The 17,282-nt window shown below is 39.8% G+C and overlaps 1 protein-coding gene across 1 annotated transcript in view; it reads right to left on the bottom strand.

Annotated features, from left to right (window-relative positions):
- The window catches only part of KDM7A (lysine demethylase 7A), a 78,298-nt gene that overhangs the window by 16,401 nt on the left and 44,615 nt on the right, over positions 1-17,282 (bottom strand). The window contains exons 4-11 of the mRNA XM_070369186.1: positions 14,686-14,846; positions 12,701-12,842; positions 12,226-12,412; positions 11,084-11,246; positions 6,806-6,893; positions 5,495-5,601; positions 4,162-4,253; positions 817-906 (exon numbers count right to left, since the gene is read on the bottom strand). Coding sequence (XP_070225287.1) covers positions 817-906; positions 4,162-4,253; positions 5,495-5,601; positions 6,806-6,893; positions 11,084-11,246; positions 12,226-12,412; positions 12,701-12,842; positions 14,686-14,846 — 1,030 coding nt within the window. The remainder of the gene's footprint in view (positions 1-816; positions 907-4,161; positions 4,254-5,494; positions 5,602-6,805; positions 6,894-11,083; positions 11,247-12,225; positions 12,413-12,700; positions 12,843-14,685; positions 14,847-17,282) is intronic.

Below are 17,282 nucleotides of genomic sequence, written 5' to 3'. Positions count from 1 at the left end.
TAGTTTTTATTGCTGCTATTTATATATATTTATACATTTATATATATTAAGATTAAATACATGACTTTTGACTTTAAAAATTCATTTATATGCAGCTCTTCAAAAACATAAAATAATTTCCTACTATATCTGAACATGTTGAGAATTATATGAAATACTCTATCCAAGGATATTAAACCCAACATTTTAATACCTCTTTTTTGTTTCCCAAATACAGCCCTGATCTGAGCCATTAAATTATCAGCATCCATTCCTCCACTTTAACTTCCTTTCAGTTCAAGCTAGACACTAACAGAACCACCTTCCTGAAGAATTACTTTAATTAAAATCCCCTAACACCTAGAATATCTTCTAATAAAATACCTAATCTCAGACTTCATGGGCTTTTATTAAAGGGCATATACCTAACCCAGTTGTCATAATATTTTCAGTTGAGTGGGTCTCCTTGCCCCAACCCTCTTTCCAATCCAACTTCACCGCTTCTTACTCATCTTATACATCTTAACATGTATTCATCTTTGCATTGCAGAAATGAATGAAATCTGAAAATTTTGTTTAGTCTGTATTTTTTCATTTTTGGAGTAACCTGAAGAACCTGAAGTAACCTGGTAACTACATCCTTATTACTTCATTATAATACAATATTCCAGATTTCTCTGTAGGGCTTTGAAACCCTGAGACTCCTTTCAAGATACAGCTCATTCTAGTTCTTCTAAGAATGTCGAGGCTTTCCAATATTTGTAGTGTGGTGGTAGATCCAACTGCTTCTCAAAGTAGATAGGAACCAAGCATTTAGATGATAGTTTCTACTCTTACCTCTATTGCTCGAATTACTTTAGAAAGTTCTTTAATAAGATGTCCAGGTCTAACATTGTCTGGAATTTCAAAGGCATGTTCAGATACAAGCTGTATTTGGATTAACAAAGATAAGACAACCAAAGTTATTTACATTTTAAGATGTAAAAACTAATCAATTTTTAGGTTCTCTAGGTTTTATAAACAAAGTCAAATACCAACAAGCCAGGTCTCAGAACTCATGGAGCTGGTTTCGTATCTTCTAAGGAGATCCTTATTAACTTATGAAATCCTTTTACTTTGAGTTAAACATGGACTTCTCTTACTGTGAATTCTGTTCAATATGGACTCTACACCTCAAAGCCTTCTGTAATTCTAAATACTACTATAATTAGTAAAGAAACTAATTAAGCCTTAAATTTAGTTCATAATACAAAAGGATTTGTAAGGGGAAACACAGGCACTAAAATAATCCTAGCTTCTCATGCTACGTCTAATTCATAAAGTCTTTTATTTTTTTGCTTTTCAAAAGTAAAATAGGAAAAAGATTCCATCAATAGGAAAGAGGAATTGGCGAGTTACTATATCTACTGAAATGCAAACTGCTATCATTGTTTATTATGTCTAATTCCAAACATTAATCTGTTTATCTAAGAACAGGCTTCCCAGGTGGCTCAGTGGTAAAGAATGCACCTGCAACGCAGGAGATGCGGGTTCAATCCTTGGGTCGGGAAGATCCCCTGGAGAAGGCAATGGCAACCCACTCCAGTGTTCTTGCCTGGGAAATCCATGGACAGAGGAGCCTGGTGGGCTACAGTCCACAAGGTTGCACTGAACAAACTTAGTGACTAAACAACAACAAATCTAAGAACATTTGACCTTTTAGATGCCCTTAACATACTAATTGCTACTCCTGCTTTATATCCTCTCCCTGGTTTTAGCATAATTTGTTAAAACAAACCAATAGTAACAGTAACAATAAGTGCAAACTATGTGCCAGGCTGAGCAACAACAAATTAAATAACAACAACAAAAAAATAACTGAGCGACTGAACAACAGCAAATGTGCCAGGCAAGATACAGTTGAGTACTTTACAAATATTAACTCATAAATCATTTCAACAACACTCGACAGAGATTCTACTAGGACTCTGATTGTACAGTCGAGGGAACAGACGCACAGGTTGGCGCTTTATTAGCAGCACGGCTAAGACTTGAATCCAAGCCTCTGACTCTGGAGTCCACACCCTGAACCACTAGGCTAATAAGCTGCCTCTCAAAGTGTACTTTAGATGTAATGAATTAACAGTATCTATTATTGACAAATTTTGTTGTTGTTCAGTTGCTCAGTCGTGTCCGACTCTTTTCAACCCCATGGACTGCAGCATGCCAGGCTCCTCTGTCCTCACTGTGTATCAAGATCACCCATGAGTTTAGAGGTTGACAGCCTACTACAGATCTATTATACTAAAATCTCTAGGGGAAAAAAGTTATTTCTAAAAATCTCTAAAGGCAATTTTGATAAACTCACAAGCTTGAGAACAACTCAGCTAAAGCTTTCAGAAGGAAAGCAATTACACAGTTTTTGCAAGATACTCTTTGTTTTTATCCTGTTATATATGATATACTTTTGTAATCCGTTTTTGCCTTTACTTGTCAATTAGATGGTGACGTCTCTGACGCTGATTTTATTTTCCTATATGCTTCCACAGCGTCCCTGCTCTAATGGGTATACAACAATGATTAAAAAAAAAAATGAAAGGAAGCATAAAATTATTGGGAGGGTAATCTATTATCCTCAGAGGGTAAAGAATCTTCAGGCAATGCAGGAGACCAGGTTCGATCCCTGGATGGGGAAGATCTCCCAGAGAAGGGAATGGCAACCTTCTCCAGTACGGTTGCCTGGACAATCCCATGGACAGAGGAGCCTGGCAGGCTACAGTCCATGGGGTTGCAGAGTCGGACTCGACTGACAGACCAGCACTTTCCCAGTATCTTTGAGGTGGCTCAGTGGTAAAGAATCCGCCAGTCAATGCAGGTGCTGCAGGTTTAATCCCTGGGTCGGGAAGATCCCCTGGAGTAGGAAATGGCAACCCAGTCTAGTATTCCTGCCTGGAATATTCCATGGACAGAGGAGCCTGGCGGGCTACAATCCATGGGGCCACAACCAGTCAGGCACAACTGAGCACAAGCACACAGAAAGTATCTTTTAAGAGCAGGATTTTTATTTCAAGTGGACAGTTGAGAAATTAGTATGGAAATGTATTTTCATCAGATAAAATATTTATCACTTATTATTGTGTGTAAAGTTCCAGGAAGGAAATAAAGATGAGAAAGTCCCTGTTTTTTAAGAGCTCATAAATGTAGACGATAGGAAATGGACACATTATTTTTGGACATTGCTTTTAAGTCCACTGGCACAAGAGATGCTATGGACGTATAAGGAAAGGACCTGTGAATTCCAAATGGAAAGATCTGAGATGACCTCTTAGAGGTGGTAGGACTCGAATGCAAACTAGACCACGGTTCAGGGAAATGGAAAGCTCCTGCTTGAACCCGGACCTCTCTTTTCCTTTGTTCTTACATAAGACCAGCAGAGGGATAACAGCATAGGCTTTGCAAACACAGACCGAGCTTCATCTTAGCTCCACCAGTTGTCTTGGGCAAGCGCTTACACTCTGAACCTCAACTTCTCCATATTTAAAATGGGGACAACAACAGCACCACAAACTCATTTAGTTGCTCTGAAGAGTAAATGAGTTAGGAAATGCATTTATGGATATAAAGACTAAACACAGTGGTTAGCACACTATGTGAGCACAAAGTTATATATTATTCTATATCTACATGTTAATTTCTTAGTCAATATCCCAGATAGCCTCAAATTTACTTTCTTTTCAAGATTAAAGAAATACCTAGGTACTTCATTCTCAAAAATATAAACAAAAACCAGCACATCTGTATATACTAATAAAACACAGGTTGTACTTCTCAGTTAAAGCATGATTCCTATTCCTTCTACCACTCCCACTCATTGACAAAACAGCATAAGGTCTCTGTTTTCCTGACCTTGCCATATAAAAATTAACAGTTTCCCTGAGGGCTCAGATGATAAAGAATTTGCCTGCAGCACAGGAGACCCAGGTTCAATCCCTGCGTTGGGAAGATCCCCTGGAGAAGGGAATGGCTACCCACTCCGGTATTCTTGCCTGGAGGATTCCATGGATAGAGAAGCCTGGAGGGGCTACAGTCCATGGGGTTGCAAAGAGTCATGGACACGACTGAGAGACTAACAATTTCACATTTTTCACTTTCCTGACCTTGCCATATAAAAATTAAGTTATTTCACCAAAGACAACTACTTACTTCTTTTTTCATCCATAATTTTAAAGCAGTATGCAGCGCTTTCACTCCCTGGACTAGGTAAGTCTGAGGCTGGAAACCATCTTCTCTCAGTTCTGTGGGAATGAAGTTAAGGGGGAAAGGAGTTAGGCTCTGTGGCAAAGTGATTAACTTCCGGTTTTGAGTAACCACCAAATGTCAAACAAGTTAATAGAAAGGAAAAAAGTGAAATAAGAAACAATCAATTGACAAGATGAGAAAGAAAAAGAGACAGAACTACACTAAACACTACTACCTCCATCTTACACAGCAGCACCTCTCTCAAGACACCCGCCTCCACACAGCGCTACAGGTGTGGGATGGGGTTCCTACTGCTTGCTCCTTCCAAAGAAAGTGAGCCCCCCTCACCCCTTTTAAGGAAAGAAACCATGCATGAGTTCTATCATTTAATTCTGTGCATGCTATCCTGGGAAAAGAGTCATTGATTTGCTTCTTTTCATTGTACCTTTTCTTCTTGTGCAACTTCTAAATGAGAAAACCCCAATGTTTAGAATAGACTTTGCTGTTTAATCTGTTTATATCTCTTCTTCTGGAAGTTAATTATAATAGTAGCACTATTTGCAAACTGACTAGAAATGTAAGACAACACACAAACTAGATCAACTGTATTCTCACGGGCACAAGTGTAAAGCAAAACTAGATAAAAGTTAGAAGTGACACTGAGTCTCCAACTCGACTGCTCAAAAATCATTAAACCAATACTAAAACACTAAAATCTGAAAAGCCACATAAAAACGTAGCTTTCGTGTTTAAAGGGATATTTCCCCACCCACCCACCACCCAAAACCATTTTTCTTCAGCCACAGATCACAGCCTGACACTAGCCGGTTTGCGCTAACAGGTGCCTTATGCTGGCCACATAATGGTCACAACAGTAACAGCACAGGCACCACCTGACTCTCGGGACAAGAGAAGTGTTCCCTCGAATTTTTTTAAAGCAAATGCTTGGGGACAAACATTAAGTAACAACAGTCCTTGGCTTCAACTGCGTTTTTTGCTAGGCAGGCACTTTTACATGACTGATAATCTGTGCAGGTGACTAGAGTCCCAGGAGAAAAGAACACTTTTCAGTATTACCTGTGTGGTTCCAATGCAGCAGTTCATGTGTTTTTATGACTATGGACTAGAGATCTCCTTATTTGTTAAAAAGATTCTGAACAGGGGGAAATCATGCATTTAAAAAACAACATAGGGACAATTGCCATTATATTTTTAAAAGGACCTCTCTATCAGTGACTTTAAGTGAATTTACAAATATCAGGCATCACGTGAAACAACACAGTGCTCAGATTATTACCTTTTAGGGTTTCCAGCAAGTTTTTGGCTACAAACCAACATATGGCTTCAAAGAAAGGGAATTTGAAAAGATCTGGTGTTTTAAGTCTTTTTTCCATCTCGTAACACCTAAATAAATAAAAGTTGAAGAAATTCAACATTAGCATTTCCAAAGTTAAATGGAGGCAACCAACTTAACTGAAATAAGGCAGCCAGTGACACAGAAGACCAAGGGGGTCCTACACATTGCTCAACACCACACACGTGGGTAGGACTGAGTCGTGATCTGACTCAGGCCTGCCCTTATCAGATCCGACAGTATACTGAAGAATTTACACGGGGCTTCAAAAAGATCACCCCTAGGGATCTGTAGCCTAGTTTTAACAGAAGGAATTTTACAAGGGTTCCACTGTAATAAATACAACGTGTCTAGAAACCAGCTCCCTGCGTTAGACAGCACTCCAACATCCACTCGCGGAGTTTTCTTTAGGTCCTTCTAAGCATTCCAGCTCAGGACCAAACTTGGGAGGGGTCAAGGTGAGAAGGCAGAAACCATACGGTGAGTTTTCTGCAAGAGTCCTTGCAGCAGTCCATACAGCCAGGAGCCGTCTTTCCCCAGGGACAGCTCAGGTATAAATAAGATTCACTTGGCAAGTGTGGGACTTTGGCTTAAAGCTTCGTGCCCCATCTCTTGTAATAACTCCATTGATGCATGGCTTCCAGGGTTCTCCATGGGCATGCCAAGTTATAAGTCAGGAAAGTCAAAAGACATGGCTCCCTACCAGGGATTTCCAATTCTCCCAGTCCTTGTGCAGTTTATCAATGAGGAATCATTTTAGCATAAGCGATGTTGCCTAATAACATTCTTCTCTTATTAGGCTACCAGGGGAAGTTTTTGCCCAAAAGTCAGATTATCATGCAGAAGAGGAAATAGTTGGTAATCCTTTACCACAGCAAAATTAAAACAGGTGTTTCCTAACTTCGAATTGTTCTGTCCCAGCCCCATATGTTACACCTGAGTCTGACCTGATTTAGTTCAATTCTCTCACGGTAAAAAGAGCCAAAGGAGAGCCTATCCATCTCTACAAAATTCCGAAATGTGGGAAGATATTTAGTCTCAACTTGAATAAGTGATTCTTTTTGTTTTAGATTCATCAAGGTGTCCTCCTGTCAAAATTTTAAGACAATGTTTTTTTTAAAAGTTTCTAATAATTTCTCAGGGCCTATCTTAATGAGATCACAATCAAATATGTTGCTGAAATTATTTATTTTTAACTTTTAAGTCCTATTCAAGAAAGGACAAAAAGATCCTTCAAGTGCTGATAACACAAACCTGAGCTGCATGCCAATGTTAAGGTTGTGCAGAAAGTTCCCCCCAAAAGCCATACAGTCCTGAGAAGTGAGCACAGCATGAATCCACCCTGAAACGGTTAAAAGGACATGTCAGTGACTTTTCAATATGTAAACAACACAAATGTGATATCTACCTGTTTTAAGAAACACACAAAAAATCAGTTTACCTCATATTTCAGTGCCAGAGAAGCTAATGTCTATTATGCTCTAAAGATGCAATGATTCAAGTATTTATTAAATGCCTATTCTATGCCAGCCTCTGTGCTGTGTTTCAGATTAACGCATTGACCCAACTAGACAAAATTATGGTGCAGGACAGAAGGAGGTTTTGGTAGTTGTTACTGTTTTCATTTTTTAGCTTAAAAACAATCTAACTTTATGTTAAAGATTTTACTCTGAGACAAGTCAAATCTGGTTAGAGTGAGGCAAGCACGTTTTCATTAAATGAATAACTGGAACTGGCTGAGCCCCTGGCCTTCTTAGTGTCATCCTGAAATGAGTGCCGGTAGGGACCAAGCAGTGGAGAAGGCAATGGCACCCCACTCCAGTACTCTTGCCTGGAAAATCCCATGGACGGAGGAGACTGGTAGGCTGCAGTCCATGGGGTCGCTGAGTCGGACACGACTGAGCAACTTCACTTTGACTTTTCACTTTCATGCATTGGAGAAGGAAATGGCAACCCACTCCAGTATTCTTGCCTAGAGAATCCCAGGGATGGGGGAGCCTGGTGTGCTGCCGTCTATGGGGTCACACAGAGTCGGACACAACTGAAGCGACTTAGCAGCAGCAGCAGGGACCAAGCAGAGGAGGATCAATGGGACTCCAGCCAGGACCTCCCTCTAAGAAAGAAAAGGTAGATCCCCCGTATTTTATCAGGCAGGGTTATGGCCCCACAAATATAAATGTTGGCAATCAGAATGTTATCTTCTCATAAGCCAATGTGTCTCCAAAGTGAGGCTCACTTCTAAGAGATGATGTCTAACTTTTGAAAGAAAGGTCTTGTAGACCAAACATAAAGACGTTATACAAATGTAAACAAATATATCCACATACATTTGCATGGAAAAATTGACTGTTAAAATAGACGGATTCCATTTTCTTTATACTTTTCATAATTTGATTCATCATTGTTCTGTGATAAAGTTATCTAAAAAAGGCCAAGAAGACTGGATTTCAAGTGGTGGCCATTTGTGTGCTCAAAGGCACAAAGTCTTGAGCTTGACCCTGAAATCACAAATTTGAAGTCTGTGTCGGCTTCAAATTGTGTAGATCAGTGGTTCTCAGTGGAGGAAGCGCTGCCAGTAGAGCGTGGTTTGGAGACTTGAGGGCGGAGTGGGTGGGGCTGTCACAAGGATCAGGAAGCACCACTGTCATCTTGTGAGCGGGAGCCAGGGCCCAACAGGCAGGACAGTGCCACACAGCAAGAAACTGTCCTGCATTAGCCAAGACTTTCAAATATCTGCTGGGCATTCAGACAGGTACAGAATCCGTCACTGACTGAGCCCAAACGACGGCTCCATTAATAAGAAACAGCGTCTTTTGCAAGGTTTTGGCACGATTTTCTAGCAACACAACTAGGTAGCTTGTACACTGAAGAAAATTTATCAGCTGCCAAATATTTTGGGGGGAAAAGAAACCACACTATCTATAGCAGTGGTTCTTCAAATGTGGTTCCCAGACCAGCAGCATCAGCCTCAGCTGCGAACTTTTTAGAAATGCAAATTTTCAGGCCCACCCCAGAGCTGCTGAATCAGAACACTGGGTTAAGGCCCAGTGCTCTCTGTTCTGGGCTTCCCAGGCAGCACTAGTGGTAAAGAACCCACCTCCCAATGCAGGAGATGCAAGAGATGCGGGTTTGATCCCAGGGTGGGGAAGATCCCCTGGAGGAGGGCGTGGTAACCCACTCCAGTATTCTTGCCTGGAGAATCCCATGGTCAAAGGAGCCCAGTGGGCTACGGTCCACACGGTCACAAACAGTTGGACAGGACTGAGCACGCACACACGCTCTGTGTTTTAATAAGCCCTCCAGGTGACTCTGAGGGTGTGTGGAGTTTGAGAACCATTAATCCACACCAATGCTATAGACTCTGAGCTACCCGTCACACACCTGTACTGCTTAGCTGGCCTGTGCATCACCCTGCTTCCAATGCTGCTGTGCCTGAGCAGGGACATTGCAAAATAGTATTTTACTATAAATTACTTCTAATTTCTTTATAATCTAATTAGGTTATTACATCAATTGGGGGGAGGGAATTATTGGTGTTGGAGGTTATACTGATGATAAATTTGAATTTAAGATTTTAAAACAGATATAACAAAATATTTACTACAAAAGGGAGCTTTGGGGGTCCTTAAGGGAGGGGCTTGGCCCATTCACAGTGAAAATATTGATAGGTATCTAGATTTTATAAATTCTGGTAGTTCTAGGCATTTACTCATTCATTTATTCAACACATACTTATTATATACTCCAGAGCCAAAGTAAGAAAGCAGGGCCTGTAACAGATGCTTGCAAACTCTGCAGCCATTAAGGTCACCCAAATCAGAAGAACACAACTCTCAGAGCCACTGGCCTGCAGAACCCATGCCCTGCCTCAGCCACCTCTCAAAATGATATGCCTGATGCCTATACTTGAGGCTGTAACTAAGGCTGAGACTCAATCCCTTCCTAGGCTCCCTCAGAACATACTCATTTGCCTCCTAATTATCCCAGGACAGCAGCCCGGATTCCTACAGCAGACTTGGCCTTCAACATCAGCGTAGAGCTGACCAGTTAAAAACTGAAGGGAATTTCATCAAAGTTTTAAAATTTTGTGCAAAGGATATTATCAAGAAAGTGAAAAGGCAACCCACAAAATGAGAGAAAACATTGCAAGTCATATATCTGAAAAGGGTCTATTCAGAATATATAAAGAATTCCTACAACTCAACAATAAAAAGACAGCCCAACTTAAAAATGGGCAAAGGCTTTAACAGACATTTCTCCAAAGAAGACATACAAATTGCCAATATGAAAAATGCTTAGCATCATTACTCATTAAGGAAACACAAATTAAAACCACAATGAGATACTAGTACTTCACACCTACTAGAATGTCAAAAATAAAGATAAACACAGTGGTGGTGAAGATGTGGAGAAATTGAAGTAACTGTACATTGTTGGCAGGAACGTAAAATGGTACAGCCATTAGGAGAACAGTTTGGCAGTTCCTCAAAAAGTTAAACATCATTAAACCATATGACCCAGCAATTCCACTACTAGGTATAAACCCAAGGGAAATGAAAACAAACCTCCACACAAAAACTATCACACAAATGTTCAGAGCAGCACTATTCGTAACAGCCAAAAAAGTGGAACCAACCCAAATGTCCATCAACTGATGAGGGAATAAACAAAATGTGAAACATCCATGCAGTGGAATATTATTTGGCCACAAAAAGCAATGAAACACTGATAAGAGATACAACATGGATAAGTCTAGTAAACACGATGCTAACTAAAAGAAGCTGGATACAAAAGGTCACCTATTACATATGAAAGGTCCAAAACAGACAAATCCAGAGACAAAAGAAAATTAGAGGTTACTAGGGGCTGAGGAGGGGAAATGGGGAGTGGCTGCTAACTGGCACAGGGTTTCTTTTTGAGGTGATGAAATGTTCTGGAATTAGATAGGGAGAAGGTTGCACAGTTCTGTTAATGTACTAAAAAGCACTGAATTGTACACTTTTAAAGGGGAGAAGGCAATGGCACCCCACTCCAGTACTTTTGCCTGGAAAATCCCATGGACGGAGGAGCCTGGTAGGCTTCGGTCCATGGGGTTGCTAAGAGTCGGACATGACTGAGCAACTTCACTTTCACTTTTCACTTTCATGCATTGGAGGAGGAAATGGCAACCCACTCCAGTGTTCTTGCCTAGAGAATCCCAGGGACGGCGGGGCCTAGTGGGCTGCCATCTATGGGGTCGCACAGAGTCGGACACGACTGAAGCAGCTTAGCAGAAGCAAAGGGTGTGTATTAAGGTATGTAAATTTTTCAAAATAAAAATGAAGGCAAATGACATAAAACACAATGCCAAAACAAGTCGAACCACAAGAGAAACCCTCTAAGGGACAAAGATGTGAAAAGTTCAACACAAGAATCATCTCTCAGGCTATGCAAAGCTACTTTCCAAACATGTTAAACTCAGAGGTTCCAATCAAAAGCTGACTCTGTGATGAGCAATCGCTATGGGGAGCGGGGATGGGATTAAAACCTTACCTGTAGGAACAAATAAGGTATGTCCCTGCTTTACCACACATTTGTAGCATTTATCCACCTTATCTCCAAAGAACACTTCACTCTGGGTCACAGATGAACTCCAAGATTCATAGAGGGCCAAATTGTCATCTGTTGGCTTTATCAAATAAAAAACCTTCTCGCCCTAGGAGGAAGTAATCACACTATTTTTGAAAAAGGAAATGCCATTCTCAGGGTGGCCTATATTGATGCAATTTCCCAATACAATGTTCTAAATTAAATTAGATAATTATCAGATTTCTTAGGCTCAGAAAGACATATTTCACATGCCTGATCAATAGCAACTGCCTTTAATAAGCACCTCCACAGGTACTAATGCTCCCCCTCCCAATACGACAAGGGGTCAGTACAGTTGTGATGGAGAAACAGTTACAGGAGAGGAGGGTAATGAATCACCAGCATCCTACTGATCTCATGTTCAAGGTGTAGAAGTAAATACATGTTAACGGGCCCCAGGTTACAGAGAGTCATCTCTGCAAACTCTGCCCTTTCTCCTAAGACCTATAACACTACAGCTGTTTTTAAAGACTTATGAACAGACTTTCATAAGTGAATTGACCCTCTGCTTTCTCGTGAAGCAAAGGAAGAGGAGCTCAAGGCACAGCATCAAACAGAGTCCAGAGCGTTGCTGATGCACAGGCACGTGGTTTAGACGAAGATCTGGTTCTAGAGCAACAGTGTCCAAAAGAACTTTCTGTGACGATGGAAATGTTTCCTATCTGTGCTACCCGATACAGTAGATGTAAAGCCCTAAGTGGCTACTGAGCACTTGAAATGTGGTTAGTACAAATGATGAACTGAATTTTACATTATGTTTCATTATTTAAATTTAGCCCCATGTGCTAAATGGCTATTGTATGGAATAGCACACTTCTAGATAAAACAAGGTGAATATACGCTCTCAAGGAGAATTTGTTATTTTATGGGCATTCCTGACTTATCCAACTAGCTGTCTTTAGCCTGACCTTAAGATCAGAAGCAATTATTACTATAATTTTGCTCCTTCTCAGGTATCTGACTCACAGATTGACTGGTAGTTGACTAGAGGGAAGAAGCCTATATGTTTTTGCAGTTCAGTGAACAAAGAAATACGCCAAGCTTACCCAGAGGACATGGTACCAAACTGAAGTCCCACCAAAATCAATGTGGAAATCTGTGTAGCTGTCTTGAACTCCCATTAAGCAGTATTTCTGAACAAATGGCTTGGGAAAGACTGAATCATCTGGCCAATAATTTTCCACCCAGGAAAGTTTTCTGGCTATATCAGGAACCTCCACCAATTCAGACATCCTTTAAAGAAAAAAACAGACACACACAAACACACACACCCACATCATGCAAATTAAAACTTCTTGAAACTGCATCTCCCATCTCAACCCCAACCCAGAAATTAATTGGCACTCGAGGCTAACAAGAATACTTCAAGTCTGAGCATACCAAAGCAAAATGTGCAGCAACACAGCTGTGTCTCTGGACCTTTAGGAGTCACAGTTCTGTTTCTTACCAAAATAAAGTCATCATTTAACTACATTTAGCTAACACTCACAAGGTTAAATAAAAACACCCAGAACTACTCACTTTGTATCTGAAAATTCAAGGCTGATCACATTTAACACTTTTGGTCTGTTGGGATTCGTGAAGTATTTCACATAATTGTGAAGTGTCATTTTGCTGTCTGCCTGCCTCGCCACATCAATGACATCTATCACTTTGTCACCACCTGCAGAGAAAAATTATAGCCTTATTATTGTGCTTAAGAGTTTCATCAATAGATGCCCTAAACAAAAATATTTTAAAGACCATATTCTGCACATGATAATTAAGCCATCTGTTAGAACTATATAGTCTAGACAAAGACTCTTCCTATATCCTTACTTTTTTCCTATATCCTTACTTTTTAAGTCCAACTGGAACTTCTGAACAAAGGAACAATTTTTGAAAGAATAAAGCAATTAAGACAGAGTTGCATAATTAACACTGAGTGTAAAAATTTATGTGTTTACAAAGCTTTCCATACAACAATGATTTCTTGTGCAGCTTATGACAAAAATGCATATTACACTGGTAGGTAAAAACTGTGCCACATGTTCTGGCTGTTAATTCCTGGTCATCAAAATTATAATTAATAATTCTACACAAAATGTGGACACAGACTTTTCTCTTTTACTCCTTTAACACTTAAGATTCTGAGTCCATCATTTTAAGAAACCAATCAGTCATTGAGGAATTAGTGACAAATTAACCAGGACAAACAATTTCTGCTTGCCTGGTAGTGTCTTCTCTCCTAATATTGTTTCAAGAAAAAAATGAAGCAAAAATCAGTGCATATTATTGTCTGTGAAATGAGTTTTGAATTGGGATTAATTTACAATTTTCCTATAAAACCATGAGGTACTGCATGCACAACACTGAATCACCCTAAAAACCAGTTAGTTTTACAATGTCTTACAGGATAAGGTGAAATTCAAAATACGGCAATACTTAATCTGAAACAGGAAACAAATAAGTGCCAGTTTCTTACCTGAATGTAACTTTAAACAAGCTAAGAAGGTCAAATAGACTATATTTAGGAGGCAAAACAATTATGTTAACTGAAGCATTTTGCAGTATTAAAAAAGTAGCTATCAAGTAGTGTGAACATTTTACCTACACTTTTATTACACTAGCCATTTATTTTACAATGTTATCTATACAAACAGGTTTACGTGAAACCTCAGCCTCATCTTCTAATTAATCAAATAGTTCAAAACTAAGCTGAATGTGAAGTGAGGCAATTTAACTGGATTTTCTCGGTGAAACAACCAGCAGTGTCAACCAATGGATTGATAAAGGGACAAATTCTCAGATTATTTCAGGCTCAGAAGATAACATAAAGAATAGATAGTTTGTGTCAAGATAGACTTGAGATCTAACCTTCAAATAATCTTTATCTGCTTTGCTGACAAGGAAAGAGATCTACATAAGAGTCAGCTTTCTCTCTCAATACCCTTATGAGAATGAAAGAAGTGCCTGAAAATGTCAACAATAATGCAACAGTTGAAGGGTCTTCTGCCTTGTTTCTTATACCTTTCTGGGACTCAATATAGAACATTAAGTCCAGACATCATTAAATGGCAGTATCATCAAGTCATTAAAGTAAAACTAGGTTTGAAAATAAGCTTCTCTTTTCTAGGCAGCAGGAGGTTACTAAAGCAGGATCCAGAAATCTTGCACCTGAATGCTGCTACCAAGGTCTAGAACTCACCCAGTTTCCCAAAGACTTCTTTTTCATATCTGTAGCTACCTCTCCGTAATAATTTTTCCTAGAAAGTATCAGGAAATTTGATGGCAAAAAACAAACAAAGCAACAGGATGAGGCTGTACAGAATGCTTCCTTCTGTCTTTCTGAAAGTAGGTCTACTGAGAAAAAAGTTTTCAACGTATATGACATGGCATTTCACTTTTCCTGAACCAGAAACTGAACTAAACTAACATCTCTTCATTCAATTTTTAGTATTTTAGGATAATATCAACTTTATTTTTTACCGTGTTTTCCCAAGCAATTAAAGGAATCAAGTTCGTACCTACATAACGTTCCACATCCGTAACAGAAAAAGTTGGTGGAGGGAGCCTGAGTCCTAGATCATCTAATTTGGGGACCATTATAGGGACTTCAAATCCGTGTTTCTCCAGGTATCTTTGTGTCAGCTGGCTGCCATGCATCTTTACAATGATTTCATCGGCACTAAAGAAAACATAAGAGTAAAATGTCATCTTTGCTGATAAGTTCAGCTAAAAAAAAATCTGGTAATGGATTAATTCAATGCTCTATTATCACCTGTATCAGTGGTTCTCAACCTATCTCATACCTAATTTTCCTTTTAATAACTAATGTTTTATAAAGCTCCTTTTAGTATCCTACAGATAATTGGAAAAATATATGTAAATTATATAAAATGCCTTAACTATAACAAGAGAAAAAGCAAATTACAGCAAAATACAGATTTCAACATGTAAATATTCAGGTAAACAACACTAGAAAAGACAACAGAATAACAGTCCAGTTCAGTCACTCAGTCATGTCCTACTCTTTGCTACCCCATGGACTGCAGCATGCCAGGCTTCCCTAACAGAATAACGGGATGCCTACAATTAGTCGTAATGAATGGTTGGATTTAAAAGCAGTAACAAGATTAGAAGTAACTCAACACATGCTGCATAGAAAACCAGAAGAGCAAAAGCGAGGGGGTACAATACAATAAGAGCTGGTTAGGATAAGTAAAAACAGATCATATTTTATCTGGCTATAAAATTCTACACAAATATTTATTAGACATCATAAAGTCTCCTGGGACACAGAACAATTTGTGTTTTCCTGCAGACTGGAGGATGACTAGCATCCATAGTCCCTACTCAATGAGACAACGTCCAAATGCCCCAGTTGAGAATTCCTGATTTAAAAGATCATTATCCTCAGTATTTAATAAGTTTTAATACATTAGTCACCTTAAGCCACTAAAAACGGGTTGCCGAACTTCTGGCTGCATTCTTTAATGACTAACCTGTTCTAGGCATTACACTCAAGTGTGGTCTGTCTGTCCCTTTTCACTGTCCCCTCAGTTTAGTTCAGTTCAGCCACTCAGTTGTGTCCAACTCTTTGCTCTTCCATGAACTGCAGCATGCCAGGCTTCCCTGTCCATCACCAACTCCTGGAGCTTGCTCAAACTCATATTCATTGAGTCAGTGATGCCATCCAACCATCTCATCCTCTGTTGTCCCCTTCTCTTCCTGCCTTCAGTCTTTCCCAGCATCAGGGTCTTTTCCAGTGAGTCAGTTCTTCACATCACGCGGCCAAAGTATTGGAGCTTCAGCTTCAACATCAGTCCTTCCAATGAATATTCAGGATTGATCTCCTTTAGGATTGACTGATTTGATCTCCATGCTGTCCAAGGGACTTTCAAGGGTCTTCTCCAACACCACAGTTCAAAAGCATCAATTCTTTGGCACTCAGCCTTCTTCATGGTCCAGATCTCACATCCATTCATGACTACTGGAAAAACCATAGCTTTGACTAGATGGACCTTTGTCGGCAAACTAATGTCTGCTTTTTAATATGCTGTCTAGGTTGGTCATAGTTTTTCTTCCAAGGAGCAAGTGTCTTTTAATTTCACCATCTGCAGTGATTTTGGAGCCCAAGATAATAAAGTCTCTCACAGTTTCCATTGTTTCCCCATCTATGCCATGAAGTGATGGGACTGGATGCCATGATCTTAGTTTATGAATGTTGAGTTTTCAGCCAGTTTTTTCACTCTCCTCTTTCACTTTCATCAAGAGGCCCTTTAGTTCCTCTTCGTTTTCTACCATAAGGGTGCTGTCATCTGCATATGTGAAGTTATTGATAATTTCTCCTGGCAATCTTGATTCCAGCTTGTGCTTCATCCAGCCCGGCATTTCGCATGATGTACTCTGCACTGAAGTTAAATAAGCAGGGTGACAACAGTCTGCCTTGGTGCACTCCTTTCCCAATTTGGGACCAGTCCATTTTTCCATGTCTGGTTCTAACAGTTGCTTCTTGACCTGCATACAGATTTCTCAGGAGGCAGGTGAGGCGGTCTGGTATTCCCATCTCTTTAAGAATTTTCCAGTTTTTTGATTGTTCCCTAACCATAAATCAGAGATCTCTAAAAATGGAGATAGTCTCAATTTTATATTTCAAATGCTCACAGAATTGCAGCTGCTATTCATTGAAAGTTAAGGGCAACATTTGCATCATAGGTTAAACACAACAGTTTCCTTTTTTACAATCAGATCTTAGCTATCTTGATGTCATCTGTAGCCTAGCTGTCAAGGAGATAAAAGGAGAAACTAGGTTTCTGAATTACTGAGCTCAGATCATCCCACCTTCTCAGTAACAGAAGGTCAGTTTAAGGCCTTAAAAAAATCCAGACAGACTTTTCTTGGACAGTCATGTAACTAGAAGGCTTAGAGCTTCTTTACCTGACTCACTGAGTTCTGTACTGCCTTTTATTTTCCTCTGATGCCGGGAGCCAGGGTGAGGAACTCTGCCCATGGCAAAGGTCATGAGGAAGGAGGCTCGGCATACGCAAAGGCGGGATCGAGCCTCAGGAATCCCCCTGGAAATTCTCGAGCATCTACCCCCAAAACCAGAGTCTGCCTACTT

Source organism: Bos mutus, chromosome 4, assembly GCF_027580195.1.
Source record: "Bos mutus isolate GX-2022 chromosome 4, NWIPB_WYAK_1.1, whole genome shotgun sequence".
Lineage (NCBI taxonomy): Eukaryota > Metazoa > Chordata > Mammalia > Artiodactyla > Bovidae > Bos > Bos mutus.
This window is presented reverse-complemented; position numbering and strand designations above follow the sequence as displayed.